This window comes from Gopherus flavomarginatus, chromosome 9 (assembly GCF_025201925.1).
Source record: "Gopherus flavomarginatus isolate rGopFla2 chromosome 9, rGopFla2.mat.asm, whole genome shotgun sequence".
Classification (NCBI taxonomy): Eukaryota; Metazoa; Chordata; order Testudines; family Testudinidae; genus Gopherus; species Gopherus flavomarginatus.
The window spans coordinates 38651254-38678349 of record NC_066625.1 but is presented as its reverse complement, the minus strand read 5'-3'; the positions used below and the strand labels follow the sequence as shown (position 1 = coordinate 38678349).

The 27096-nt window shown below is 43.8% G+C and overlaps 3 protein-coding genes across 12 annotated transcripts in view; 1 reads left to right on the top strand and 2 right to left on the bottom strand.

Annotated features, from left to right (window-relative positions):
- Positions 1 to 25179, bottom strand: part of TMEM204 (transmembrane protein 204) — a 39474-nt gene extending 14295 nt beyond the window's left edge. The window contains exons 1-2 of the mRNA XM_050968471.1: positions 24197 to 25179; positions 4585 to 4740 (exon numbers count right to left, since the gene is read on the bottom strand). Coding sequence (XP_050824428.1) covers positions 4585 to 4740; positions 24197 to 24479 — 439 coding nt within the window. The 5' untranslated portion in view covers positions 24480 to 25179. The remainder of the gene's footprint in view (positions 1 to 4584; positions 4741 to 24196) is intronic.
- Positions 1 to 27096, bottom strand: part of TELO2 (telomere maintenance 2) — a 384906-nt gene that overhangs the window by 271609 nt on the left and 86201 nt on the right. The window lies entirely within an intron of this gene.
- Positions 1 to 27096, top strand: part of IFT140 (intraflagellar transport 140) — a 254848-nt gene that overhangs the window by 183376 nt on the left and 44376 nt on the right. The gene's annotated exons all lie outside the window — the stretch shown is intronic.

The window sequence follows — 27096 nt, the reverse complement described above, 5'->3', positions numbered from 1 at the left end:
GCGCTACTGTCCATGTACAAAGCTTTCTGTGTTAGGTCAATAAGCCCTCAAGACCTGGGCCTGTGGACACACCCAGGAGGGTGGGTCTAAGCCTAAATCCTGCTGTGACTGAGGTCCAAGCCCTGTCACTTTGTGGTGTAGATGCAGCTCAAGCCACAGATGTGAATCAGGAAGTCTGCATTGTGCAGTATGGACACTTTAGCACAGTTGTGCACCCCGGCTCCAGGAATTGTAAACTCAAGTTTACAATACAGTGTGGATGCGTGGAAACATGACTCCACAAGCATGTGTCCCACAAATCTGGGTTTACAATGCAGCATAGGCATATACTTGGAGACTAGGATTAAAACTAAAGTGGGGAGCAAATTATCCCACACGTTCCAATTGTGGGGTTCTTGCACCATCCTCTGAAGCAGCTGATATGAGTAACTGCGAGAGAAAGGATGCTTGGCTAGATAGACCTTGGGTTTGATCTAATATAGCAGTTCTTGTGTTCCTAGTACGTTAATCTTCTATAGATTTCCCTTTGCCACCTATCATTTTAGTACTTGAAGGAATTCCCATTAGGATTATTACTCTATAAGCTTTTTTTTTAACCCACCCTTATATTCAGCATGTTGCAGCTGTAACAGTTTCTTGGAAAAAACTTATAGAGAGATTTCTGAGGGTTGTTACAAAATTCCATACACAAAACTAGTTCCATTTTCACCACATAACTTTTCCAAAGCAAACAGCTTTCTTTCCTGTGAACTGGGAGGTAATGAGGCTGTGGAGTTTTGGAGCTGTGTAAATCCTAGTTCAGCCACTGGAGTACTGCTTCCTCTCTCCTTTCCTTCCTCCCTGCTTCCTAGGGCTTTATTTTCTGTCAGAGGGTCATCCTTTTGAATGACTGTCAAATGCTCATGCAGGTGGCAGAAATAAAAAAGAAACAGGGCTGGGATCTGTCATGAGTGCTGGTGAGGTGCATGTTGATCAGAGATGGTTGTGTTGTCAAGGCAGAAGTTGTGATTGGGGGCCTATAGAGTATGATAATATTTGAAACTCAGTTTTCTGTAATAAAAATGACTTCTCAGATCACAATAATAATAGGAAACCATAAAATAGTGCACAAGCTATGTTGCTAGGATGGTATTCAGGGTGAAAACAACCAACACTGGTGATCACCAACAGATTGAAGGCTATTGTTAAAAAAAAATGAATAAAAGTCATAAATCTGCCAGTGATCCCTAGTGGTCTGTGGAGCCCTTGCTGGTGCACTGCAGGAGGAAAGATTGTGAAAGATCTTTTAATCCATCTTGTGGCTTGTGTCTGAACCCTCTCCAGTTTATCAACATTCTTCTTGAATTGTGGGTCCCAGAACTGGACAGAGTGTTGCAGCAGTATTCCAGCATCAGGGCCAAATGCAGAGATAAAATAATCTCTCTACTCCTTGAGATTCCCCTGTTTATGCATCCAAGGATTGTATTGGCCATTTTGGCCACAGCACCACACTGAGAGCTCATGTTCAGCTGATTATCCACCACAATTCCCAAATCTTTTTCAGATCATTGCTTCCCAGGGTAGAGTCCCCATTGTGTAGGTATGGCCTACATTTTTGTATACATTTACATTTAGCTGTGTTAAAACACACATTGTTTGCTTGAGCCCAGCTTAGCAAGTGATCCAGATCACACAAGGACAAGTCACTGATACCTTCATTATTTACCACTCCCCAAATTTTTGTGTCATCTGCAAACTTTATCAGTGATGATTTTGTTTTCTTCCAGGTCATTAAAAGAAAGATTAAATTGCATAAGGGCCAAGGACAGATCACTGCAGGATCCCACTAGTTACATACCCATTCAATGATGATTCCCCATTTATAATTATATTTTGAGACCTATCAGTTAGCTAACTAGGTTTTAAACCATTTAATGTGCGCCATGCTAATTTTAAATCTTTCTAGTTTTTTAATCAAAATGTCATGCTTAACCAAGACAAATGTCATATTAGAACTGAAGGGGGCAGAATTCCACAGTGTGAATGAAACTCTACAGTCTGCATTTGACTATATTTTGTGTAGAAAGTTCTTATAAATACATGTTTCATATCCACTGTTCTCTTCTTATGTGTCTGCCCTTCTTTATGGACTTGCTAGTTTATACTGAAACCTTCTGGGAGGTTCTCATTCTGGAACATAGGATTGGCTACAAACTATTGTCTGTAGTTTCCCAGGGGAAAAGATCCCTTCTCCCATCAGAAAACAGACAAAACACTCTTGATGTCCTAGATCTAGCAGTGTATTGTGTCCAATCAGCTGAACTTTTGGTCCCATTCACACTATGAATGTGTACATTGGTATAAAAAAATAGAAATAACACATTGGTCATGATGTTTAACGTTGTGTACTCTGGGATTAATCCAGGAGACTTGGCAGATGAGATTTTTGTGGTCAACTTGAGTTTCTTTACAGTGGAAGGAACACATTGGGTGCTGGGGTACAAAGGAGGAAACGACCTCCTCAGATACCACACTCCTAATGCCTCATCCCAGGAGCGAGATTAACATGGATAGTCAGACTGACTTCCTTCCCCCATCATCCTTGAGAAAGAGAGTGAGCTGCCGGTAGAAAGCTGATCCTTGGGTGGGGTAGTGGAAGTTTACATCTCTCTCCTTCTTTATCTAAATGTGTTCTTGTGAGAATATATCAACTGTATGGCCTGGAGAGAATTATTTTAAACATAAATCTTCATGAAGCAAATAAGATTTTAAATAGGTCTCCTGTAACTCACTGCAAGACTGAGAAAACATCCAGCTAACAATGAAGGTTCATCTAGTGGAGAGCACTATATTTGACAGCTGACCTTGCTCCCCTTTCCATCTTCCTATGAGACTCATTGCATCACCTCTGCAAACAGGAGCCTTCTGATTCAAACAGCCGATGGTCTTTCTTTGTAATAGTGTCACTAGCTGCCAGATTCCCTCTCTTCACACCTTTGAGTATAGACAGTTGAGTCCAGGAGTTCATTTGTTTTTTCTTTCACTGCTCTCATTAGCGTTTTGTTAATCATTCTGACTCTGGCTTTCCTCCCTTTTCCCCTCCCAGCACTGGGGATTTCAAGGTTCAGCTTGCATAACAGGTAATAGCAGGCATTTCCTTCTCCTGTGTCGGGATATCCTGGCGCCCTTCAGTCTCTCTCTGACTGTATTTAAAACAGACTCCAGCACAGGAAAGAAAAAAAAAAAAAAGCCCAGTCTAAAATTAGCAGCCTTGATAGAAGAAAGGCACATGGCTGTCCACTGGACTGTTTGTCAATGAAACAACAAATCTAAGCAGAGCCAGAATGCATTCCCTGTCTGTGGCAAACAGGCATGCTGAGCTTAGGAGGGGAGGGGAGAGAGGGAGAGAAAGGCAGACCTCACACCAAAGGGAAGAAAGAACTGGACAAAAGGCATCCAAAGGTAAAAGCAGTGTGTTGTGCTGCTGATCTCACAAGAAGAGGCTGTGTGCAGATCTTGCTCTGCTAAGGCTGCAGTTTTGGATCCTGGCAGTGTTGCACCAGTGCATGGGGTCCTGCTGGACTCAGAAACTGAGTGTATTACAGCTTAAACTAATGTGTTTCTTTGTGTATCATACAGTCCCTTCTCCTTATTGGACCTTTGAATCCCAGAAGGCTTGAAGGGGTGTCTCAGCTATCCTTCACCAGTGGCACTGCAAAGGCAGCTGAATTATTATTGCTGTTAGATTTAAACTGAAGTAAAGAATTGGGCTCTGACCTTAACATTCATTAATATTACATCACCATGTTTTTTTCCATTTAATTATACATTTTGGACCCAATCCTGCAAGCCCTCTGTGTATGGAACTCCTATTCAATGACTGTTCTTTGCATGGATGTCTTGACTGGCTTGTATAGTAAAGGAAGGGATTAATGTAAAATGTTTATGATTTGATGCTAGTGGTTTCACTGTGGAGTAGAGATGAAACCATTTCCTCCTTTCCCCACTGGATTCTGTATACAGTTATTATCCATGAGAATTACTGTGGGAATTTCATTTATAACTGTCAGTGTTTCCATAGTGTTTCATTCTGCAGTTTGCAGTTTTATTTACTAGTTATTCCCACTTATTGCAATCTGGCAGATCTCCCTAGACTAAAATTCAGTCAAGTAAAGGCATATAATCATACTGCAGTATGACTGCAAAAATTCATTCTGTCCTATCTTTACTCTTCTCTGTAGTCCCTCTGGTATTTTTAGTCCTATTAAATCTTGAAGTTTGGCTTCCACTGTGTTTCCTTGTGTTTTGCCGCCTCTACTAATGAAAGCTACACAGTGGCTTGTTTTCTTGGTTAACTGAGGACTTATTCAGATCTATTTCAAAAATAATCTCCTGTTCGTGTTCTGCAGACGCTCGTAAATCAATGGGCTAATATTAAGAGAGAGCTACTGAGGGATAGAAAACATCTGAAGAAATCTACTTTGGAATTCAAACCCTATTGCTGTTCTGTTTATTCTAAAGAATTTGTAAAGCAGAATACTCTGCCTGTCCTGATCTAGATAGAATTTACCAGGTCGGTCTCCATGTACAAAAAGAGGTACTTACTGGCAAGTTGGAACACAGCAGCTATGGCTTCCTCCCACCACTGGACATCCTGTGAAATAACAGGCAGTTCCACTAGGCCCAAGACGAAAATGAGCTGACCAGCAGTCAAGGCGACGGTAGCGATTAGGTTACAGGCCCGCATCATGTCAAACTGCACTGTGGGGGACACACAAAGACTGAGTAAGAGCATCATCTTAAAATAAAATCTTGGGGGTTGAAAAGCAATACCCCACCGAGAAGCCATGGCAAAGTTGCCAGACCCTGAAAACATGCTTCAGAAGCTGCATATCTGCTAATTTTATCCCAATTTATAACAAACTCTTACTCTGATCTACATTCATGATTAGGCTATCTAAGAACAGGTTGCCTTTCAGTTACACAGAAATCTGTCATCATCTGTTCAGTGCAGACAGCCCTTGTATAAAGCAGATAGCCTTGTTTTCAGAGATAGCCTTCCAAAAAAGAATAAACATTTGTCCTTCTGGTTGTTTTATCCATAATTATAAGCTCAAACTCTTTGGGGCAGGGACCAGCTTTTTGTTCTGTTTGTACAGCACCTAGCACAACATCTGTAATACAAATAATAACTCCCAAGGCAAACCTACTGCTTTGAACTCATTGTCTTTCTCCTAGTATAGTAATGTTGCATTTGCGACCAGCTGATGAGCTAAAGCCTACATCTCCCTTGCTTAAGTGGGAGCTACAGGTAGGGTGTTATGGAAGAGATTCTCAACTACTAAAATTTGCCCCCGTCCTGGTCTTTCAGAGCCCAGATTTGTTAATTTACCAGGCACATTGCAAAACTCCTCTTTTTCTGGATGTTTGAGCAGGAAGTCAGTTGAGGGTAAAAGGGCAGTTATTTGTGGGGTTGTTGCAGTTGTCTTGTAATACCCTGTACGCACATTGTGTCCAGTCATTGATATGTGTATACAGTTATACTGTGCAGTATTGTAATATTTACATATTACAACACACAGCACAAATATAGAATTAATCATGGAAATAAATATTTGGAGGCCAGGATAGGTACTTAATAGAAATGAACACATTTCCTAGCTGGTTACTGAATAGACTGTATTCATTGCAAAGTTTACTACTTTTAGTCAGCTTGATGGTGTTTTTCTTCTTCTTTTCCTGTTAACATGATGGATGTCCTGTTTTCATCTTTTTCCTTCCTTTCTAGCTAACGGTGGACTTTATAAATGTCATTGTGCCAACACAACATCCCTTGCCTAACATGCCACTGCTACTCTGAAGTAGGAAGGGCTTGCCATGTAAATGGCAACACTTTGGAAAGGAAAATGTTTACACTGACAATGAATGCAAATCTTCACCAGAATTGTTAAAGGTGACATAGTTGATTATGGATAGACAGTGTGGGTGCATGAGATACTAGGATCTGAGATTTCCTACATGATGAAAATGTCACAGAAGGGTTAATTCTCAGCTATTGTTACACCCTCTTACATTTTTCCAAGCTTTTTTGGTAACAAACTTCCATGATTTTGCAGTGGCTTGTTCCCAGGTCTCACCATGTATTTATTGGGTTCTGACAAGTATCTGTGATGTTTGGTGCCAACACTCTATATTACTATGGAATGAAACTAGGACAATACTTAGTGGAGACCATTCAAACATGAACCTCTGTGAAAGGCATAAGTTGTGTTTAAAAAAACAGGTGCATACCGAAATCCATTAAGAAATATAGTGAAACCCTTAAATGAATGCCCAAAAAGGAAATAAACCTGTCAAAAGACATAAAGGTAACTTACACAGTGAAAAAGTGAGTTTATGCCTCTCTTTATTAATACAAAATAAAGAAGAGAGAAAAGAGTTTACCCCACAAATGAAGTAGTTTTTTGGGTTGTGTAAGGTTTTTTCCTACTCGTTTGTTTTTATTAGAAAGGTAGATCTTGTTGTCCACAGGTGCCAGCTTCCTCCTTGCCCTGGGGGTGCTCAATCCCCACTCCACCCCTTCCCCCAAACTCCTATCCCACTCTGCCTCTTCTCACCCCCTCCCCTCCACTCTCACCCTGCCTCTTCCCCACTGTGACATTGCACTCCATATGTTTTATGGAAATATGCTTGTAAGTGTGAATATGATGTAACTGGAATATGCTTTATGCAAAAGGTCTGTAAAGATGCAGGACTCACCCCTGTGGCACCTCTTGCTGGCCATCCAGGGAATTAGCTCTTTTCCAGCTTCCAAAGTGCCCTCTGCAGGCCAGAGTCCCACTGCTGCTTGGCTCCTCTGTCCCTCCCAGGACCCTTGTGTTTAGGGGGCTGCCCCCTGGCAATACCCCCTGTCATAAACAGATGGTTAAGGGTTAATGTCTCTTTTACCTGTAAAGGGTTAAGAAGCTCAGTGAACCTGACTGACACCTGACCAGAGGACCAATGGGGGGACAAGATACTTTCAAATCTTGGTGGAGGGAAGTCTTTGTTTGTGTTGTTTGTTTTGTTCATTGTTCACTCTTGGGACAAAGAGGGACCAGACGTACAACCAGGCTCTCCAAATCTTTCTGAATCAGTCTTTCATGTTTCAAAATTGTAAGTATAGTCAGGCAAGGCAGATTAATCTTATGTTTGTTTTCTTTCACCTTGTGAATGCTTTTCCTTTTGCTGGAAGGATATGTACCTCTGTTTGCTGTAACTTTGAATCTGAGGCAGGGTGGGGAGGTCCCTCTAGTCTATATGAATCTGAATACCCTGTAAAGCATTTTCCATCTTGATTTTACAGAGATAATTTTTACTTTTTCTTTCTTTAATTAAAAGCTTTCTTTTTTAAGAACCTGATTGATTTTTTCCTTGTTTTAAAATCCAAGGGATTGAGTCTGAACTCTACAGAGATTGGTGGGGGGAAAGGAGGACGGGAAGGTTAATTTCTCCTTGTGTTCAGATCCAAGGGGTTTGGATTTGTGTTCCCCCAGGGAAGGTTTTGGGGGAACAGGAAGTGTGCCAAACACTATATTTTTGGCTGGTGGCAGCGTTACCAGATCTAAGCTAGGAATTAAGCTTAGAAGGGTCCATGCAGATTCCCCACATTTGTACTCTAAAGTTCAAAGTGGAGAAAAAAACATTGACACACCCGCAGTCTCAGGGTCTCCCCATCCCCTATCCCTACCTCACCTCAGTCATAGGCTACTTCCAGTCATCGTCTAGCCCCCACATCCTGGGGCAGACTACAGTATCAGCCTACTCATCACCAGGAAGGTTGGGTTTGGACCTGCTGCCTTTGCCTACCCCTAGGCTGCCCTCTGCAACCCCCAGTACCCACTGGCCTTCTTCTAGGCTACAACCTGGGGCTTTCCAGCTACTCTGCCTTTCCCCAGTCCTGCTCCACTCAGGTACTCTGCTCAAGTCCCTTCCTCTCAGAAGCTACAGAAAATCTGTCTGTGCTCCTGGCTCAAAGCCTTTTTATAGGGGCCAGCTGTGGTCTGTTTGGGGCATGGCTCCCAGCTGTGCTTACTTCCCCAATCAACCTAGCTTTTCTCCTGCCCCAGCCCTCTGTCAGGGCTGTTTTAAGCCCTTCCAGGCAGGAGTGGGGGACCACTCTGCTACAAGGTCTCTTGTAAGGTATTATTACAAAGCTTATAATCTACTGAGTGTGTTTATCCTATTTGTATGCATGTATCATTCTTGTATCTGAAGCTAGAAATATGAAATGTAACTCTGAGGTCCTATTGTAATTATGCAAAATGTGGGCCATTAATGGTGGTTTGGAAGCTTGATGGCTCCTACTGACTAGAACAATTGATTGTAAATGGTCTGTTTACTTGCAAACCTTCCTGGGTGTGTGTGGGTCAGCCCAGGAAGAATGAAGGCTGGGGTCTCATAGGACATGGGACAATGTCACCTGGTAATGAAATCCATCTTAAATCTGGTACTTTTCCATTTAGAAGGAGGGGTGGGGACCCAGAAAGACAAAAGATTCCCACCTTGTGCCAAAGCTATAAAAGCGGGTGGAACAGAACAAAGGGCTGCCAGTCATGAGAAATCCCCTAGTTACTACCTGAGCTGGAACTAACAAGAACTGTACCAGGGGAAAGGATTGGGTCCAGACTAGGAAGGAGTCTAGTCTGTGAAAGAAGCTTATTGGAACATCTCTGAGGGTGAAATTTTACCTGTAAATAATGTATTAATGTATTAGGCTTAAACTTGCGTGTTTTGTTTGGTAACTTACTTTGTTCTGCCTTTTATTACTTGAAAGCATTTAAATCCTACTTTTTATACTTAGTAAAATCACTTTTGTTTATTAATTAACCCAGAGTAAGTGATTAAAACCTGGGGAGCAAACAACTATGCATATCTCTTTATCAGTCTTGTAGAGGGTGGACAATTTATGAGTTTACACTGTATAAGCTTTACACTGAGTAAAACTAATTTATTTGGGGTTTGGATCCTACTGGGTGTCTGGGTGCTGGAGATAGGAGACCTGCTGAGCAGTTTTTGGTTAAAGTCTGCAGCTGTGGAGGCATGGAGCAAACCTGGGCGTGTGTTGCAGTAGGCTCGCATGTCTGGCTCAACAAGGCAGGGTTCTGGAGTCCTAAGATGGCAGCAAAAATGGGCTCAGAGGTAATTCCAGCATATCAGGTGAGAGTCCCAAAGGGGTCTGTGTGACCAAACCTGTCACACCCACCTCTTCCCGGCCAGTTCTGCCCTCTACCCTGAGCATGCCCAGTCTCTGCTCTTTCCCCTCCCCCCAGTGCCTCCTGCACGCCACAGAACAGCTAATTCCTGTGGGCAGGAGGCACTGGGAGGGAGGGGGAGGAGTTGATCAGTGGGGTGCTGGTGGCTGGGAGATGCTGTGAGGGGAGGTGGAGGAGCTGGCTGCTGGTGGGTGCAGAGCACCCACTAATTTTTTTTCATGGGTGCTCCAGCCCTGGAACACCCACAGAGTCGGCACCTATGATCTCATCTATCTTGTTTTTCCTGGAAGAATCCATGAATGACTGGAGAACTAATAGCCCAAGTACTAAGAAAGTGAAAGCCAAGCAATTGAGAAGGAAAGGGGATTTTAGTCAGAATATTTAAAAATTTGTTTTTGTTTGATTATTTATTAACCTCTATTTAACTCAAATGCCTTACGCCTTTGCTAGAGATTCAACACCCTGAAACTTCAGTCATAGTCTAAGAAAGCTTCCAGCCAGTTCCCTGATCCTCCAAGAAACCTTCCAGCAAAAAAAAGGAAGACAAGACTTAATATTTTGGGTATTTGTAAGACAAATAAGCTTTTTTTTTTTTTTTTTTTTTTTTTTTTTTTTTAAAAAAGCCATTTAGGTCTTCTTTTGAGTTATAAAAATGCATGAACCCAATTTTTCCCATGTAGGTCACCTTTAACTTCCTGTACAGTAAGTAATATACAATTGATTGCTGACTTGTTAGCGTTAGATATTAATAGCCATACACTGCTACCCTTACTCACGCTGGAGAACCTTACATCTTGGAGTAACATTGAAATGAGCCAGTTCAGTAGGAGGTTAGCAGAATATGGCCCTAAACACACATAGTTTTGGTTTTCCTGATTAATTCATTTTCTGAAAGCAGAGGAACTTACTTCTGAAAGTAACGACCAGTCATAGAGTAAATTTTATGGTAAGACTCAGTGCTAATTTTGAAAGTGCAGTTCCTTGGTAGTGGGAGCCCTAAGCAATCTCCCCACAGTGAACATGAAGTGCTTTGGGACACAATAAAACCATCATCAGGCACCTGCTAGGCTTTACAAACATCAGTAAAACTTGATGAATGTTGAAAGTGTCATACCTATATCATAAGTGTAGGCTATGGCTTTCTGAAATATAGCCTTTTATAATATTGTAAAGGCCTTTAGCTTGTGTGATGAGTTTGTAATAACTGAATCTAGAAACAACCAATTCACAGCCATTATTATTAAAGTCCTTTTACTTGTCTAACTGTACCATTGAACCCAGAGGATATTTAGTTCACATGTAATAAATTCTGCTGGCTTGTCCTTGGGATGTGTATTAACCACAGTCTGAGAAATACCAGAATGCTATATTTTGTAAACTCCTATTGCACATCCCTGGTATTTGTAAGGCTATGATTTAGCCATGGGTATATTTTACAATAGTCATGGACAGGTCACAGGCAGTAAACAAAAACTCCGTGACTTATAGTATAAATACCCCTGATTAAATTGGGGGTGGGGGCTACTGGGTAGGAGGTGCAGGGGCACCAGCTGCCAGGGGCAGCTGAGAAGTGGTTGCTCTGGCCATCCCGGGACCGCTGCTGGGGACTGCCCACCTGCCGCTCTTCGGGCTGCTCCCAGGATCACTGCTCAAGCAGTCCCTGGGGCTAGCCGCACCTGCCGCTGTTCCAGCAGTCCCAGGGCCAGCTGCACAGGGCTGCCTGAGCAGTGGCCGGTGTGGCTAGCCCCAGGGCTGCTCCAGAGGTGGCTGGTGTGACTGGCTGCAGGGTTGCCTGAGCGGCTGGTTGCAGTGGCTGGTGTGGCTATCCCTGGGGCCACCTGAGCAGCTGGCTATGGAACCAGCTGCTTGCACAGCCCTGGATCAGCCACAGTGGCTGCCGCAGAAGTCACAGAGGTCACGGAAAGTAACTGACCTCTGTGACAAACACAAAGGACAAACACAAAACCCATGAGGATCGAAACACCACAACTTTGTCTTAATGAACTCTGTGATTCATGACTTATTTATATTTGCTGTTACTAGGCTCATAGTTTTATATGTCTATTGTAAGTTCTTTTGGCTTCACCTAGGGTTGTCCCTAGACATTTTGGTGCCCTATGCAGCCCCCCCATGGGGTGGCTGGCCCCACGCCTCCATGCAGGGGCAGGAGCAGGCTTGGGAGGCAGGGGGAAAACCACCCTTAGTCCGAGCCGGCGGAGTGGAGCGGGTTGGGTCCGGGTCGCGCCGCTTCCTGACACCTGGTGATTGCAGGGTGGGCCCGACCCCGCACTCACAGGGTGGCAGGAATTGGAGTGACCCGGCCCCAGCCCGCTCTGCTCTGCTCCCCTGGCTCCCAGCCTTGGGACTTCGGGGACAGGGGGGAACTGCCCCCCAGCACTCACTGGTGGCACAGCTGGGAGCAAGCAAAGTGGAGCAAGCTGGGGCTGGGTCGCTCCACTTCCCACTGCCAGCTGAGTGTGGGGTGCACCCGACCTGGGCTGCAGTCCCCTGGGATGTAGCTCAGGGGAAGGGGTGGAGTGGGGGCAGGGCTGGGGCGGAGCAGGAATGGGGACTTTGGAGAAGGGGTGGAGTGGGGGTGGAGCTGAGGTGGAGCGGGGTGGGAAGAGGCAGGGCGGCGGCACAGGAGGGGCGGGGGCAGCTTTCCTGGCCAGCTCAGCTGGCTGTGGGATCAGGCTGGCCGCTGGAGCAGCATGTAGCTATGTAGGGCACCAGGAAATTTGGGGCAGTTTGGTGCCTCAAATTTCCTGGTGCCCTACGCAGCTGCATAGTTTGCGTATGGGTAAGGACGGCCATGGCTTCACCACAGAAATGATTATATCCAGGAGTCCAGATATAGTGAGTTTGCAACCATGACTAACTCTGTCAGCTTCCTGCAGAATTTGTAGTAACTGTGAGTGCAGGAATAATTGGTTCATGATTATTATATGCTCTTGACAGCTGGGGAGTTTGTAGTGGCCTTGAACACAAAAATAGCTGGTTTGCAGACATTACAAGCTCTTGTTTTCTTCACACAGTTTATAATAGCTCTGAGTTTAGGAATGCCAATCCAGCCAATATAATAAACTGTATAGAAATAAAACCAATGGTTTGTATATTAAAGGGAAGGTTAAATGTGGTTCACAATGGAACCCCAGTAAGATGATGAAGGGAGATCATAGAATAAAGGAGGAAATAACTGTCATGATTTCATGAAATATGCCAATGCAATGACTCAAAATCTATTCTGTGACAATAGTTTGGTACCTTTCCATACAATTCATAGAATGTCAGGGTTGGAAGGGACCTCAGGATGTAATCTAATCCAACCCCCTGCTCAAAGCAGAACCAATCCCCAGACAGATTTTTTTGCCCCAAATGGCCCCCTTAAGGATTGGGCTCACAACCTTGGGTTTAGTAGGCTAATGCTTAAACCACTGAGCTATCCCTCTCCCCTGGAAGAAATTTATAAATATATGTGGTGATATGCCTATCTCATAGAACTGGAAGGGACCCTGAAAGGTCATTGAGTCCAGCCCCTTGCCTTCACTAGCAGGACCAAGTACTGATTTTGCCCCAGATTCCCTAAGTGGCCCCCTCCAGGGCTGAACTCACAACCCTGGGTTTAGTAGACCAATGCTCAAACCACTGAGCTATCCCTCTTCTCCTGTCTGCTCAGTCACTGAGGACTAAACAGGACTCAATCGTGATAGGCATTGAATGGCTCCAAAATCAGCATAAGGGGGTCATTGCTGAGCAGTGCAAAGTGTTCCCACTCATTTCTCTGAATTTACTATCAGAGAGGAATGGAATTAATACAAAATCAGAGTTGGGTCTCCTATAGGCCAGAGCAGAGTAAGCCAATGGGATGTTCAAAGCTGCTTTTTTCAATTGCAAGGATTAGTTCAGAATCAGTTCAGTCTGTGTTTACCACCCAAACTCCAAGAATGAAGCAAACTCAAATTCCTTATTGCCTCCCTCATTTCCCTAACCAGATACATCCATCTGGATTAGAAATGTTGCTTTGATTTTGCTATTCTTGAGCAGCAGTTTTGTTTGATTATGTCACATGACATCCCCTGAGCTATTTGTGCTCTGCAAATGTAGGTTAGTCATATTAGACAGTAATTTTGCAGTGTTCTGAAATAATGAGGCAGAATGATCTGATTTAAAAATCAGATTGTGCTGATTTTTTTGCTTGTTCTTGTTCTCTACATTGACTTATCAAGGTCAGAATAGCACCGTATATGCTCATTCATAAGCCTAATATTTTTGGTAAAAAAGTGATGCATCAAAGAGTGGGGGTCGTCTTATAAACAGGTCTACACCAAAATTTGATGATTTTAAACTCTGTGGAATCATTGAATTGAATATCTAATACATTGTTATTTTGTTTACCTGGAGCATCTGCAGGCATGGAGCCCCTGAGCTCCTTGTGGCTGCGGTTTGCCGTGCCCAGGCAATGGGAGCTGCGGAAAGTGGCATTGAACATATGAAGTCCTATAAAAATGCTAGATACTCTTACGACTCATACCCTAGGTGTTCCAAGTTGAGCAACCAAAATTAGTGGACATTTTTAACAATTTTGGGCTTAATCTCTTTCAGTCTCAGTTCCCCACCTGTAAAATGGAGACAGTAATATCACCTCATCTCACAGAGGTGTTGTGAAGATATATTAATTAATGTTTGTGAAGAGCTACAGTGCTGTGATGAGACCCCTATATGAAACATTCATGAGGAAATTAATTTTTTATTCAGTGCAGGGTTTGTATGGTGTGTATTAAAGAAGGTCTGGGGTCACACACTTAATCTGAAGGATAAAAAAAAATACTGAATAACTACCTATTCACTGAATGAAAAAGGGATCTTGTGGGGGGGGGAAAAGTGTGTGATCATGTAATTAAAGACTTTATCATAATGAATAATCACAAGTGGGTCAAATTAAGGTTGCATGAACAACCTTAATTCTGACAATTCCTAATTTATGAGTGCTTGACTTTGCAACTTTAATGTTCGTTTCACATAGATTTTTAGATTAAATTATTTATATTATAGTAGTATCTAGTAACCCTAAACAAGATCAGGGCCCCATTATGCAGGGCACTGTACAAACAGTGAGAGATGATCCCTGCTCAAATTGTTTACAGCCTAAATAGACAAGACAAAGGGTAAGAAACAGAAACACAAAGAGGTGAAGTGACTAATTATGCAAGTTCACAGCAAGTCATTGGCAGAACCAGAATTAGACCTGTGACTCTGTTAGACCCCTAACTCCCTGTCCATTGTTCTAGCTATTAGATCCTATGATATCTGGGAGGGTTTCAGTGTTGACAGACACTTGGTTCACTTTTCCAGCACATTAACTCTCCTTAGCTTTTCTGCTTATTAAGTGGGCAGCGGTTTCTGATATTTTGAAGCTAATTGTGAAACACAAAACCAGATATTGGCTATGTAAAAGTGCATCCTGGGATAGCTAAATAATTGGAGTAATAGAAAGATGCAGCAAATGAGTCAGTAGCTGAAGCTTTGAAAGAGCTGTACTGTACTGGTCTGAACATTAATTAATTCTTCTTGTTTTTAAAACCCAAGTAGAACTAGTTCTGGTTAGTATGTGGATAGGAGACTTCCACATGGAAAGAAGTATGTAGGATCTTTGCATCTTTTGTGCACCAGAATGTTGCTTACATGTCTACTACTCAAAGAAAAAAATCAGATTATTTTTTAGATAGACAGACAGCCCTACTGCTTTCAGATTCTGTTTCTTGCTGGAATGGGTTACACACACACACAAGATTAATCTTTTATTTTTATTATTTTGTCTCTTGGATAGCTCTGTGTTGTGCAGTAAAATAAATGTTGCATGCAGTCAAAAAATTCTCCAACATCTTTTTCTTCTGTTGTATTTTTTATTTTAAAGAAAGAGAAAACAAGGCAGCTCAGTGCAATTACATTAATACAATGTTGAGATAAAGAGTTCGGGTGAAATCCTGGCCCTATTAAAGTCAACTGGCATTTTACCACTGACTTCAATGGGGTCACAATTTCACACTTTATGTATTTAATTTGGTAGGTTTACAACATTCCTACCAGGGAAGCAGTATGAGCTTTAACAAATCTCCCAGTTATTTCTGCAATGGAGGAATGGGTAAACTGATCAGTTTCTACATAGAGAAATGTGTACAGTTTGATGCCAGGAATTGAACTCTCAGAATGTTCCTTTATGCAGTGAGCATGTTTTAACAGTAAACTTAAGTTTATTGTATATCTTCTGCTAATGCCAAGGTTACTGTGTAAACATATATTCATTGGAGTAGTTTTGTATGTTTTAAGCATTTATAGGATGCTCTGCATTTTTTTTAATCCACTTGGAGTGGAATTTTCTAAGGCTTCTAAATCACTTAATCTCTTTTAGAAATCTCACCCTTAAACTGAGAATTTAAATCCACAAAAGTCAGAAAAATCTATTTTTAAAATGGCAATGTTAAGTTGGCTCCATAGCACTCATGTGAATACATATACTACTTTAAAAAGCAACAAAGAGTCTTGTGGCACCTTAAAGACTAACAGATGTATTGGACTTTAAGGTGCCACAGGACTCTTGCTTTTTACCGATCCAGACTAACATGGCTGCCCCTCTGATATACCACTTTAGTTATCCTAAGTTAACATTATGAATATTGACTTTTTTATATTTTCAACTTTAGCAAATCCTTTCTAACATGAGTTGTACTGATTTCAGTGGCAGAACTTGCATAATTAAGAACTATTTGCATGTGTAAGGGTTTGCAAGATTGGCTCCCTGATGTTCTATTAATAATTTCCCTTATTTAGATATTGACTATATCTCAGAAGCTAAATCTGGGCTTTGACACTCTATGTTGTCAGCCAGTGAACCCATGATGTCTAAGTACAATATCTCAGTCAGTCTTCAGACAGCTTGATAAATCTGACGCTCCTGACTTCTTGTGATCTTATAGTACATACTGACTTCACAAAGAACTGTGAGCCACCCCTCTCAGTCTGTATGGGGCAGTACAGTGGTAGGCAGAGCAAGTAACAGATGTCTAAAATAGTCTTCAACTGCTAGTCTATGCCTGGAAACTGTCCAAACAGAAACATCATAGACATTCCTAATGGACAGTGACATTGTCTGAATTGTTGTCTCTGTAAACAGATTTCAGTTTCTTATTCCCACACTGAGCTGTGCCCTGACATCATCCCCATATTTCATAGTGAAAATGTGCTTGTGTAAATCATACATTGAGGCTGGACGGGTGTTTAGTGCTTGTGAATGTCATGTAGCCACTCATGATATTGTGCCACTTCCCATCATTGGATATACTTGCTTCTAAGAACTACAATAAAAAAGAGCTCTCTTAATACGTGCATCTGTATTTGAAATAAAGCTTCCCACCACTGGGGTCTCCTTTGTCTTCTGGAGCCCTGAGGAATCAAACAGAGTATACCCTACTCTACACCCATCTCTATCCTTGAAGCTCCATAATGTTGCTAACATTCTTTGGACAGGAAAGGATTTAATGTGATTTACCGTTCTGAGTAAGTCATATCTATCCATCCAGTTATTTTATGGCCATCATCACTGCAGTAGCCAACTGTCCTGCCCATCATTAAATGGCCACAACGATAACTGTTGAACAAGCAAGGCACTCACTGCCCCATCCAACCTGTGGCTGAACACATCACCTCCACAAAACTTGTTTTCTTAGGTGAAGTTTAGTGATCTGAACACAGATCTGAGAGGAAGAATCTTTTGAGGTCTAATCCCAGCTCTGACACTAAATCTCTCTGTGACCTTTGACAAGTCAGTTAACCTCTTTTTCTCACAGTAATGTTATGAAGATTAATTCACTGTTTGTAAAATGGTTTCAAGATGGGAAGTGGCATCTGAGTTCTCAGTATTGATAGGATCAGTGTCATGGCAAAACCCTTAAATTTGAACTACTAATCCTAAGGCTTGTCTATGTTAGGGATTTTTAGACTGGTGTACCTACCCTAGTGCTTATAACCCTGGCCATAAGCAAAAAGTTTAGTTAAGATCAAGGCATAGAATATGGCCAGGTACTCTCTCTTAGAAAACCACACTGCCCAGGTTTATCGTTGTGTTGCACCATTTCAGAATCATTCCAATTCACAAAGATTTTATTTTCACTTAGTCTGCACTGACATTCCTACTCACAACTCACTTGATCTTCTGTCTCTCATAGAATCAGAGATGATTAGGGTTGGAGGAGACCTCAGAAGCAGTGTTCCCTCTAATTTTTCCTACCCATATGCGGAATGAATTTTGTTATGTGCACCAATATGGAGGTGATGTGTTAACAAAATTCATCTGGTGGCGGTGGGGCCAAAGGGTTCGGAGTGTGGGAGGGGGCTCAGGGCTGGGTCATAGGATTGGGGTTCAGGGGTGTGAGGACTCCAGCTTGAGGTGTGGCCTCTGTGGTTGGGCCCAGGATGAGGGGCTCAGGGCTGGGGCAGAGGGTAACGGTGCAGGGGTGTGAAGGCTCCAGCTGGGGGTGTAGGCTCTGAGGTGGGGCTAGGGATGAGGGGCTCAGGGCTGGGTGCAGGGGATGAGGACACTGGCTGGGGGTGGGGGCTCACAGGTGGGGCCGGGGACGAGGGGTTTGGAGTGCAGGAGCGTGCTCTGGGGCTACTCAGGGAGAGAGGACTCCCCTCAGTGCTCTCTCCCCACAGCAGTACCTAAGCTGGGGCAGGAGGCACCTCTCCCCACCACAGGAGCTCTGGAGTTGGGGCTTCAGGATAGGCGCCCCTCCCCTTGCCCTGGCAGGTCCGGACTGGGGGAGGGCCACTCCAGCCGCTCCTGGGTCCGGGCCAGGGAGCACCACCACAGCTGGATCCCAGCCTCTCCAGGGTTGGTCCAGGCCACACAACTCCATCTGTGTCTGGGGCTGGGCTGCCGTGGCCGTGCCTGGGGCCGGGCCAAGCTAGGCCTGATCTGGCTGCAGCAGGGCCCAGGGCCCTCTGGCCGTGCTGCCGTGTCCGCGGTAGGTCTGGACCACAGGCTGAGTTGGGACTGGGGCAGGCGATTCTTCTATCCTAAGTGCCGGACTCTGCACTTGTCCTTGTTGAACCTCATCAGATTTCTTTTGGCCCAATCCTCCACTTTGTCTATATCACTCTGGACCCTATCTCTACTCTCCAGCATATCTACCACTCCCCCCAGCTTAGTGTCATCCGCAAACTTGCTGAGGGTGCAATCCATCCCATCATCCAGATCATTAATGAAGATGTTGAACAGAATCGGTCCCAGGACCGACCCCTGGGGCACTCTGCTTGATACCGGCTGCCAACTAGACATGAAGCCGCTGATCACTACCTGTTGAGCCCAACAATCTAGCCAGCTTTCTATCCACCTTATAGTCCATTCATCCAGCCCATACTTCTTTAACTTGCTGGCAAGAATACTGTGGGAGACCGTATCAAAAGCTTTGCTAAAGTCAAGGTATATCACATCCACTGCTTTCCCATATCCACAAAGCCAGTTATCTCATCATAAAAGGCAATCAGGTTGGTCAGGCATGACTTGCCCTTAGTGTATCCATGTTGACTTTTCCTGATCACTTTCCTCTCTTCCAAGTACTTCAAAATGGATTCCTTGAGGACCTGCTCAATGATTTTTCCAGGAACTGAAAGTTCTTTACTTCCCCGGATTCTCCTTCTTCCCTTTTTTGAAAAGATGGGCATGTACCTATATTTACCTTTTTCCAATCATCTGGGACCTCTCCTGATCGCCAAGAATTTTCAAAGATAATGGCCAATGGCTCTGCAATCACATCAGCCAACCTCCGTCAGCACCCTCAAATGCATTTCATCTGGCCCATGGACTTGTGCATCTCCAACTTTTCTAAATACACCTCTACCCCAATATAACGCGGTCCTCGGGAGACAAAAAAATCTCACTGCATTATAGGTGAGACTGTGTTATATCAAACTTGCTCTGCCCCACCCCGTTCCTTGTTCCCTGACCGCCCCCTCCAGAGACCCACCCCATCCCTAATCACTCCCAGGGCCCCACCCCCTACCCAACCCCCTGTCCCCTGACTGCTCTGACCCCTATCCACTCCACACATCCCCCCCGATAGGCACTCACCCGCAGTGGCGGGAAGCGGAGCAGTCCAGCGCCAGTCCACTCCACTCCGCCAGCTCCCAGCCGCGGTGCTCTGCTTCCTGCCGCCAGTGAGTGCAGGGAGGTTGGGGAAAGGATGCCCTTCGCACTCACCAGTGGCGGGAAGCAGAGTGATGCAACCCCAGTCCGCTCCACTCTGCCACCTCCCAGATGCGACGCTCCATTTCCCGCCGCAGGTGAGTGCGGGGTGGTTGGGGAAAGGAAGGCCCCTGTGCTCAACTGCGTGGGAAGCGGAGCGCTGCAGCTGGGAGCTGGTGGAGTGGAGCAGGCTGGGGCTTGGCTGCACCACTTCCGCCACTGCTGGTGAGTGCGGGGGGATTCCTTCCCCCAAGTCCCCTCCCCCGAGCGACACAGCTGGGGCCGGGGTGAGGGAAGCAGAGCGGGCTACTCCCAACCCCCAGCTAATCCCCTGGGCCACTTTGGGACTGCAGGGCCCCCAGAAGTGCCCTCCCACAGCTCCTGCTCCCCAGATCCTGGGGGGATCCCCTGACCACTCCCAAGACCCTCTGCCCCTTATTGAACCCCTCGGCCCCGGCCTGGCCCAGCACCCTTAACACGCCGCTCAGAGCAGCGTGTCAGAGCTTTACCACGTTGTATGCGAACCCGTGTTATATCGGGTCACGTTATATCGGGGTAGAGGTGTAGTCCTTAACCTGTTCTTTCACTACTGAGGGCTGCTCACCTCCTCTCCATACTGTGCTGCCCAGTGTAGCAATCTGGGAGCTGACCTTGTCTGTGGAGATCGAGGCAAAAAAAGCATTGAATACTTCACCTTTTTCCACATCATCTGTCACTAGTTCCACCCCCCCCCGCCCATTCAGTAAGGGTCCCACACTTTCCCTGACCACTTTCTTATTGCTAACATACCTGTAGTAACCCTTCTTGTTGCCCTTCAAATCCCTTGCTAGCTGTAACTTAAAATTGTGCTTTGGCCTTCCTGATTACACCCATGCATGCTCGAGCAACATTTTTACACTTCTCCCTAATCAAAGTTTCCACTTCTTGTAAGCTTCCTTTTTGTGTTTAAGCTCACCAAAGATTTCTCTGTTAAACCAAGCTGGTCACCTGCCATATTTGCTATTCTTTCTGCACAGTGGGATGGTTTATTCCTGCACCCTCAATAAGGTTTCTTTAAAATACAGACAGCTCTCCTGGACTCCGTTCCCCCTCCTATTAGCCTCCCAGGGGATCCTGCCCATCAGTTCCCTAAGGGAGTCAGAAACTGCTTTTCTGAAGTTCAGGGTCCATATTCTGCTGCTCTTCTTTCTTCCTTGTGTTAGGATCCTGAACTCGACCATCTCACAGTCACTGCTGCCCAAATTGCCACCCACTTCTACTTCTCCTACCAATTCTTCCCTGTTTGTGAACAGTAGATCAAGAGGAGCACAGCCCCTAGTTGGTTCCTCCAGCACTTGCACCAGGAAGTTCTCCCCAACACTGTCCAATCACCCTGACATCTGCTGGGAGATCAATACAGCAGTGCACAAACAATCCAGGAAGATTTTGAAGTCCCCCATGAGAACCAGGGCCTGTGATCTGGAAACTTCTGTTAATTGTCTGAAGAAAGCCTCGTCTACCTCATCGTCCTGGTCTGGTGATCTATAGCAGATGCCCACCACGTCATCGCCCTGGTTGCTCTTGCTTCTAGACTTAACCCAAAGACTCTCTCTTACACATTCACATACATTTTAATTCCAGATGTGTGAATTTGAATATATTTTGAAAGTCTTGTAATGGCTTCTGGTTTTTGGAAGAATTTACCATGCTCTTGTGTTGTGAACATACATATTACTGCATACTTTCCCCTGTTTGATTTGGACAACCTTGTAGGAGTTTGGTCTCTTGGCTCTTAGTTACATACTACAGTATTGAAATGGAAGTTGTCAGCATATGTAAACACTCAATCTCAAGGAAAATAACTCCAAATATGAAATAATAATGCATATATTAAAAAGCAATATAAATATGAGCTGCTGTAACCTTTTTCATATTATTTAAACAGATCCATATGTTTTCTATTTGTTAGCCTTCAAATGGCACTGAAATGCAGTTTAATTTGGATTATTGTAATTATGCTCAATCATCCAAAGTATTAAATTTTAAACCACGTCCTCACTTTTAAGGAATGAATTTCCTCATTCAGAGGTTGATCATTGTGTTTGCCTGTATGTGTTTGTGATATATCTATAGTTAACAGATGAGAATAATATATCTTACTAGAACAATACATGCATTGCTATTAGAGCTGTACTCTACAGCAACATAAAAACAAATTCAGGGCCTGTTGTGTAATGAATGCAGAACCAGACCCATGGTGACAATGAGGTCCTCATAAAAGCATCTTTGTCTTAAATGTGTTCAGTAAGACTGTTGCTTACAAGAGTTCTTATGAGGCAGATTTTACCATTAGATTTGCATGACCTTTTTAAAAACATCCCTTTACAGAGATTCAAAATGATCTGTTTATCTAAAACTTGTTCCCTGTGAGATAGAGTTGATTCTTGAGTCTTAAGGGACCTTATTTGAATTCAAACCATTGGGGATGCTTGTTTGCAAGTAAAATGAATGATTAGACTTATTCCTGCTATAATTTATGCACTTTTCTAAACTCAAGACATTCTTAGTCAAGATTTGCTTTAATAGGTGAGAAATTTGTGCTTACAAAATTCCTCAGTGGAACTGATGCTTATATGAAAACTTTTGTAGGGCCACACATTTTCTGAATGGTGCAGAACAAGACATTCACATGCTAATTTGCATGTGATTTCAAAATGCCATGTGTGCCAAGAGCTTATACATGCTCTTGTGTGCAAAATGTCCACTTTTAAATAAACTGTGTGTACTCTTTTGCAGATGTAGCTTAGATTGCTAACCTGATGGAGTGAAATGACTCTACTGATGTAATTACAGATAGACATATTATTTTTGTAACTAGTTCTATTACATTATTAAGGATCAAAATGTAAAAAAAAAAATTAAGTCTATGGTTTTTTAACAACTCAGGAGGTTTCCATTTGTGGGTGATGTCTGTACAGGCTCACACTTGGCACATGTGCTAAAAAAGTATGAATATTTTTTTGAAAAAAAAATAGTGTCTGTACACAGGAAAGCATTGTTCTGCAAGACAAACAAAAGTCCTTCTTCATTTTCTTATTTTAATTCTCAAAAGGCATGGAAAAGGCCAACGCAACAGTCCACATTCTGGACTAGATGTCTCCAAAACTTAATTTTAAAAAATTAACTCTATATGCATTTTAGAACATTAAAAAACTCATCTGAAATCACCTGCATCTAATTTTCTTCTTTTAGTAATAACAGTACTTTATACTTAATTACACCTTTCAAGGACCATAAATCACTTCAACAAACATGAATCAAACATTAACAAAGCCTGTAGACAATCCTATGAGATAGGCGATGTGATACCAATTTTATAGCTGTTCACAATTTTCATTTCTGTCACTAAAGGATGGAATTAAATTACTGTTTAATTTATATTAAAAAATGAACAGACCCAAAGCACCCCTTTTCTGAATGTTTATCAAATTTTATTCCAGACCCAGTACTCACAGTGGTTTGAGCATTGGCCTGCTAAACCTAGGGTTGTGAGTTCAATCCTTGAGGGGGCCATTTAGGGATGTGAGGCAAAATCTGTCTGGGAATTGACCCTGCTCTGAGCAGGGGGTTGGCCTAGATGACCTCCTGAGCTCCCTTCCAACCCTGATATTCTATGATGTGGCCAAATGAACTGCTGAAAACAGAAATTTGTAGTGAAGCTCTGTCAGCAGCTTAATTGTAGCAGAGTTGAATGTTGCTGATTGAGCCCAGTCCTACTTTTATATCTTAAGTGAGAGCAGGATCCAGCCCTTAATGTTGTAAATATGATTAATGACCTGCACTTTTGATTATTCAGATAATGCTGTTTCTGTTCTGCAAGTTGGCTTATAAATTCTGTCTTAGCCAAAACTTTTAAATAGCTCCCACCACAGTTTAACCCATACATATTCAATCCATCCCATGGGGGCTCTATGAATTTACAAAAATGTGGTATTTAGTTATTTGGATGTTCCACTTGCAGAGTATTAACTGTCTGTTTTTCCATCAAGAAGAATAAATATTTCCTTCACCACGACCCTTCTCCGTTTTATATTTTTTAATCCATCCAGGATCTTATGACCCTTTTTCCTCTCCTCAGCAGAAAACAAGTGAGGATGGAAACTGGTATTATTCATGGAAACTGGTCTGTGTCTGGAGACTTTGCATATTTCTTCTTGAATTCTTATTAGTTAAATACTTTAAAAAAAACAAAAACAAGAAAAAAACACCACTACCTGGTCAAGGTTTTGCTGCCTTTAGAAGGAAGGGTTGAGCTTGCAGCAGAGTCTTATAGTTGAGTAGTTATGGCACACGGAGAAGCACTAGAGAAGCTACTGGCAATGTCTCAAGGGTCTAGACTTGTGGTTCCCAGATGTATTATTTGTAGTGCATATTTTGACAGCCTTTTTTCCCAGTTTCATATAAGCTAGATAGTGAGATATGTTATACTTATTCTAGAAACCATCACTTTTTATTGACTTCTTTATAACTGGCCTTATTCTTGTTTATTTGGTGCCTAATCTTGAAATGAGCTGAGAACCCCACAACTCCCATTGACTTCAGCAAGTGCTCAGCACCTCTCAGTTTCAGTCCATTAGACTGTAAGCTCTGGCAGGGACTTTGATGGAAAAAGTGCCATCCACACCAGAGGTGCTATAGAAATCATAATCCAGAGTAAGCACAGAAGACAAAACATGGGACTTACGTTTGACAGTGCTACGAGATTCCTGGAACCCGGCTGACTCTGAACCCCAGCCCAGGGATTCACACTCTCGCTCCTCCCCTTGCCCATGTCTGGTGCCCGTGCCTGCACCTCCTCCTCTTCCCTTCTCTGCCAGCCAGCACATCTTCCACAGCCCCACACTGCGCTTACGCCCATCCTCCAGGGTCTGGTATACCCAATTGGGAGTAAAGGCAGCTGCATTGTTAAGAATAAGTGAGACCAGGGCTACCAACACAGCTGTGGCTACCAGTTTCTGGACAGTCATATCTGACTGTTGACTGCTGCCAGTCTCTATTTGCAGAAGATCCAAGGTCCTGATGAGCTGCAGCACATTGAAGTAGGACTTGATATAGGAGGCAGCTGCAGTATGATGTTATGGGGGGCTAGAGAACATCACCGTTCATTCTCAAAGTCAACTCCTAAGGTGTTTCTGACCAAGCAGATAAGAACACAGTCAGGTAGGTAGAAGAATTCCATAAAATACAAGCACAAAGAAGAGCTTGCAGGTCTCTGTCCTTCCAAGCTGTGCCTTATCCACCTTCCTGCACCTGGATGAGCAAAGCCAGTCTGGTGATGAACTGAAGAACAGGGAGGTCCATTCCTTGTGGGACAAGGCAAAGCCAGAGAGTATCCAGTCTTGAATTGGGAAAACCTGAGTTGTTCCTGGGAAAACAGACTGAAATGCTTGCAGACACAATGCCTCAGCTCTTCAGAATGCAGCTGCAAGAGGAGAAAGAGACTCACATACGAGTCATGAAGCAGCACCTCTGAAAGCCTTTTCAGCCACAAAACTCAGAACATCCTACAAACAGAAGGAAACTTCATTCTAAAATCCAAGCCAAATTTGAAATGAATGCCTTCATCCCAAAGGTGCTCTGGAAGTTTGGAGTATCCTGAGGAATCTGCTCCTCTCCGGTTCCTCTTACACTGTCAGAGCAGCAAGTGAAAGAGACTGGAGAGGAGAAACTCTGCTGTGAGGAAGTGGGTTTTTTTTCCCTCCCCCTCTGTCTCTCAACAGAAAGGAAATGGTTGTTTTTGTGGCTGTTTTTGGTGAGCCTCAGGGCGTAGCCGACTGCAACAAACAGAGCCACTGCCACCGCAGTCAAACGTTACCAGGATGTGTTTCCTGAAAGGAAAACGTTATGGAGACTTCTAAAATCTTAGTCTCCCCTCCTTCTCTCCCCTCCTTCCAGTGTCCCCCCTCCTTCTCCTTTTCTTTCCCTCACAGAAAGAATACTAACCAATCAGCCAGGGAAGCATGATGCTGCGGGACAGAAGGGATTTGGATCAATTTATGCATCTGAAGGGATCACAAGAAACAAATCAGTGAGCACCACCCCAAACAAAAACCAAACCCATAAATTCAACCGCAGTGTCAACTCTGCAGAGGCAAATGCAGGGGAGCACTGAGGGCTTTCTTAATGTTCTATATTGAAAGCTGACTGTATCGGAATTGTACATGCAAAATGTATGCAGGGTAGCTGTGACAGTTGCATAGCATGAAAATATTATGGCTCAAATGTTGCCTTGTTCCTGTATGGAATTCTAAGGGGAAATGCAGCAGATGAGTAAAGGGACTCTAAGACAGGATTCTTCACCTGGGGTCTCAAAAAGTGTTGGTTAGAGACCACTCAGCCCTTGCCCTGTTGTGGAAGAGAGTGAGATCATGGACAGATAGGAGAGGTGTTCTAAGGTAGTTCTGGAAGGGAAAAGCAGGGGATGTTGCAGTATGGAACAGGTTGAGAACCACTGCTTTAATGCATTCTGCCTGTGCAGGACTCACACCCCAGTCCTGACTTACTTTGCCCCCTTGTGGCTCTGCAGCTCTGCTGGGAAATCTGGTGAACCCCCTTCAGACTGGGAAAGCAGCTCACTTCACTCTGTGGAAGTTATTGCCATGTATACACTGCCACTTATGTCAGCAAAACGTATGTTGCTCAGGGGTCTGAAAAAACACATCCCTGAGTGACATGAATTTCTCCGACATAAGTGGTAGTGTGCACAACTCAGTGTCAGCAGGAACACTTCTCCCACTGACATAGCTACTGCTGCTCACTGGGGGGTAGTTTAATTATGTTGATGGGAGAGAGCTGTCCTGTTGGTATAGAGCAGCGACAGGAGAGGTCGTACAGCAGTGCAGCTGCATCAGTACAGCTGTGCTGCTGTAAGGCCTCTAGTGTAGACATAGCCTTAGTGTTGTGACAGTTTTCACATACAAATGTAGAACTAACTGCAGCATAGCAAGCGAAGTGTGCGCACTTGCCTTGGGACTATGACCTGGTCTACACTACGCGTTTAAACTGATTTTAGCAGCGTTAAACCAATTTAACGCTGTACCCGTCCACACTACGAGGCCCTTTATATCGATATAAAGGGCTCTTTAAATCGGTTTCTGTACTTCTCCCCGACGAGAGGAGTAGCGCTAAAATCGGTATTACCATATCGGATTAGGGTTAGTGTGGCCGCAAATCGACGGTATTGGCCTCCGGACGGTATCACACAGTGCACCACTGTGACTGCTCTGGACAGCAATCTGAACTCGGACGAAGTGGCCAAGTAAACTGGAAAAGCCCCGCGAAATTTTGATTTTCATTTCCTGTTTGTCCAGCGTGGAGCTCTGATCAGCACAGGTGGCAATGCAGTCCCAAATCCAAAAAGAGCTCCAGCATGGACCATACGGGAGATACTGGATCTGATCGCTGTTTGGGGAAACAAATCTGTTCTATCAAAGCTCCGTTACAGAAGACGAAATGCCAAAGCGTTTGAAAAAAAAATCTCTGGGCTACACAGTGCTGCGTGACAAGCGTAACGGGAAGCCAGAGACTCAAATGGATGCTTATGGAGGGAGGGAGTGGGTACTGAGGACTCCAGCTATCCCACAG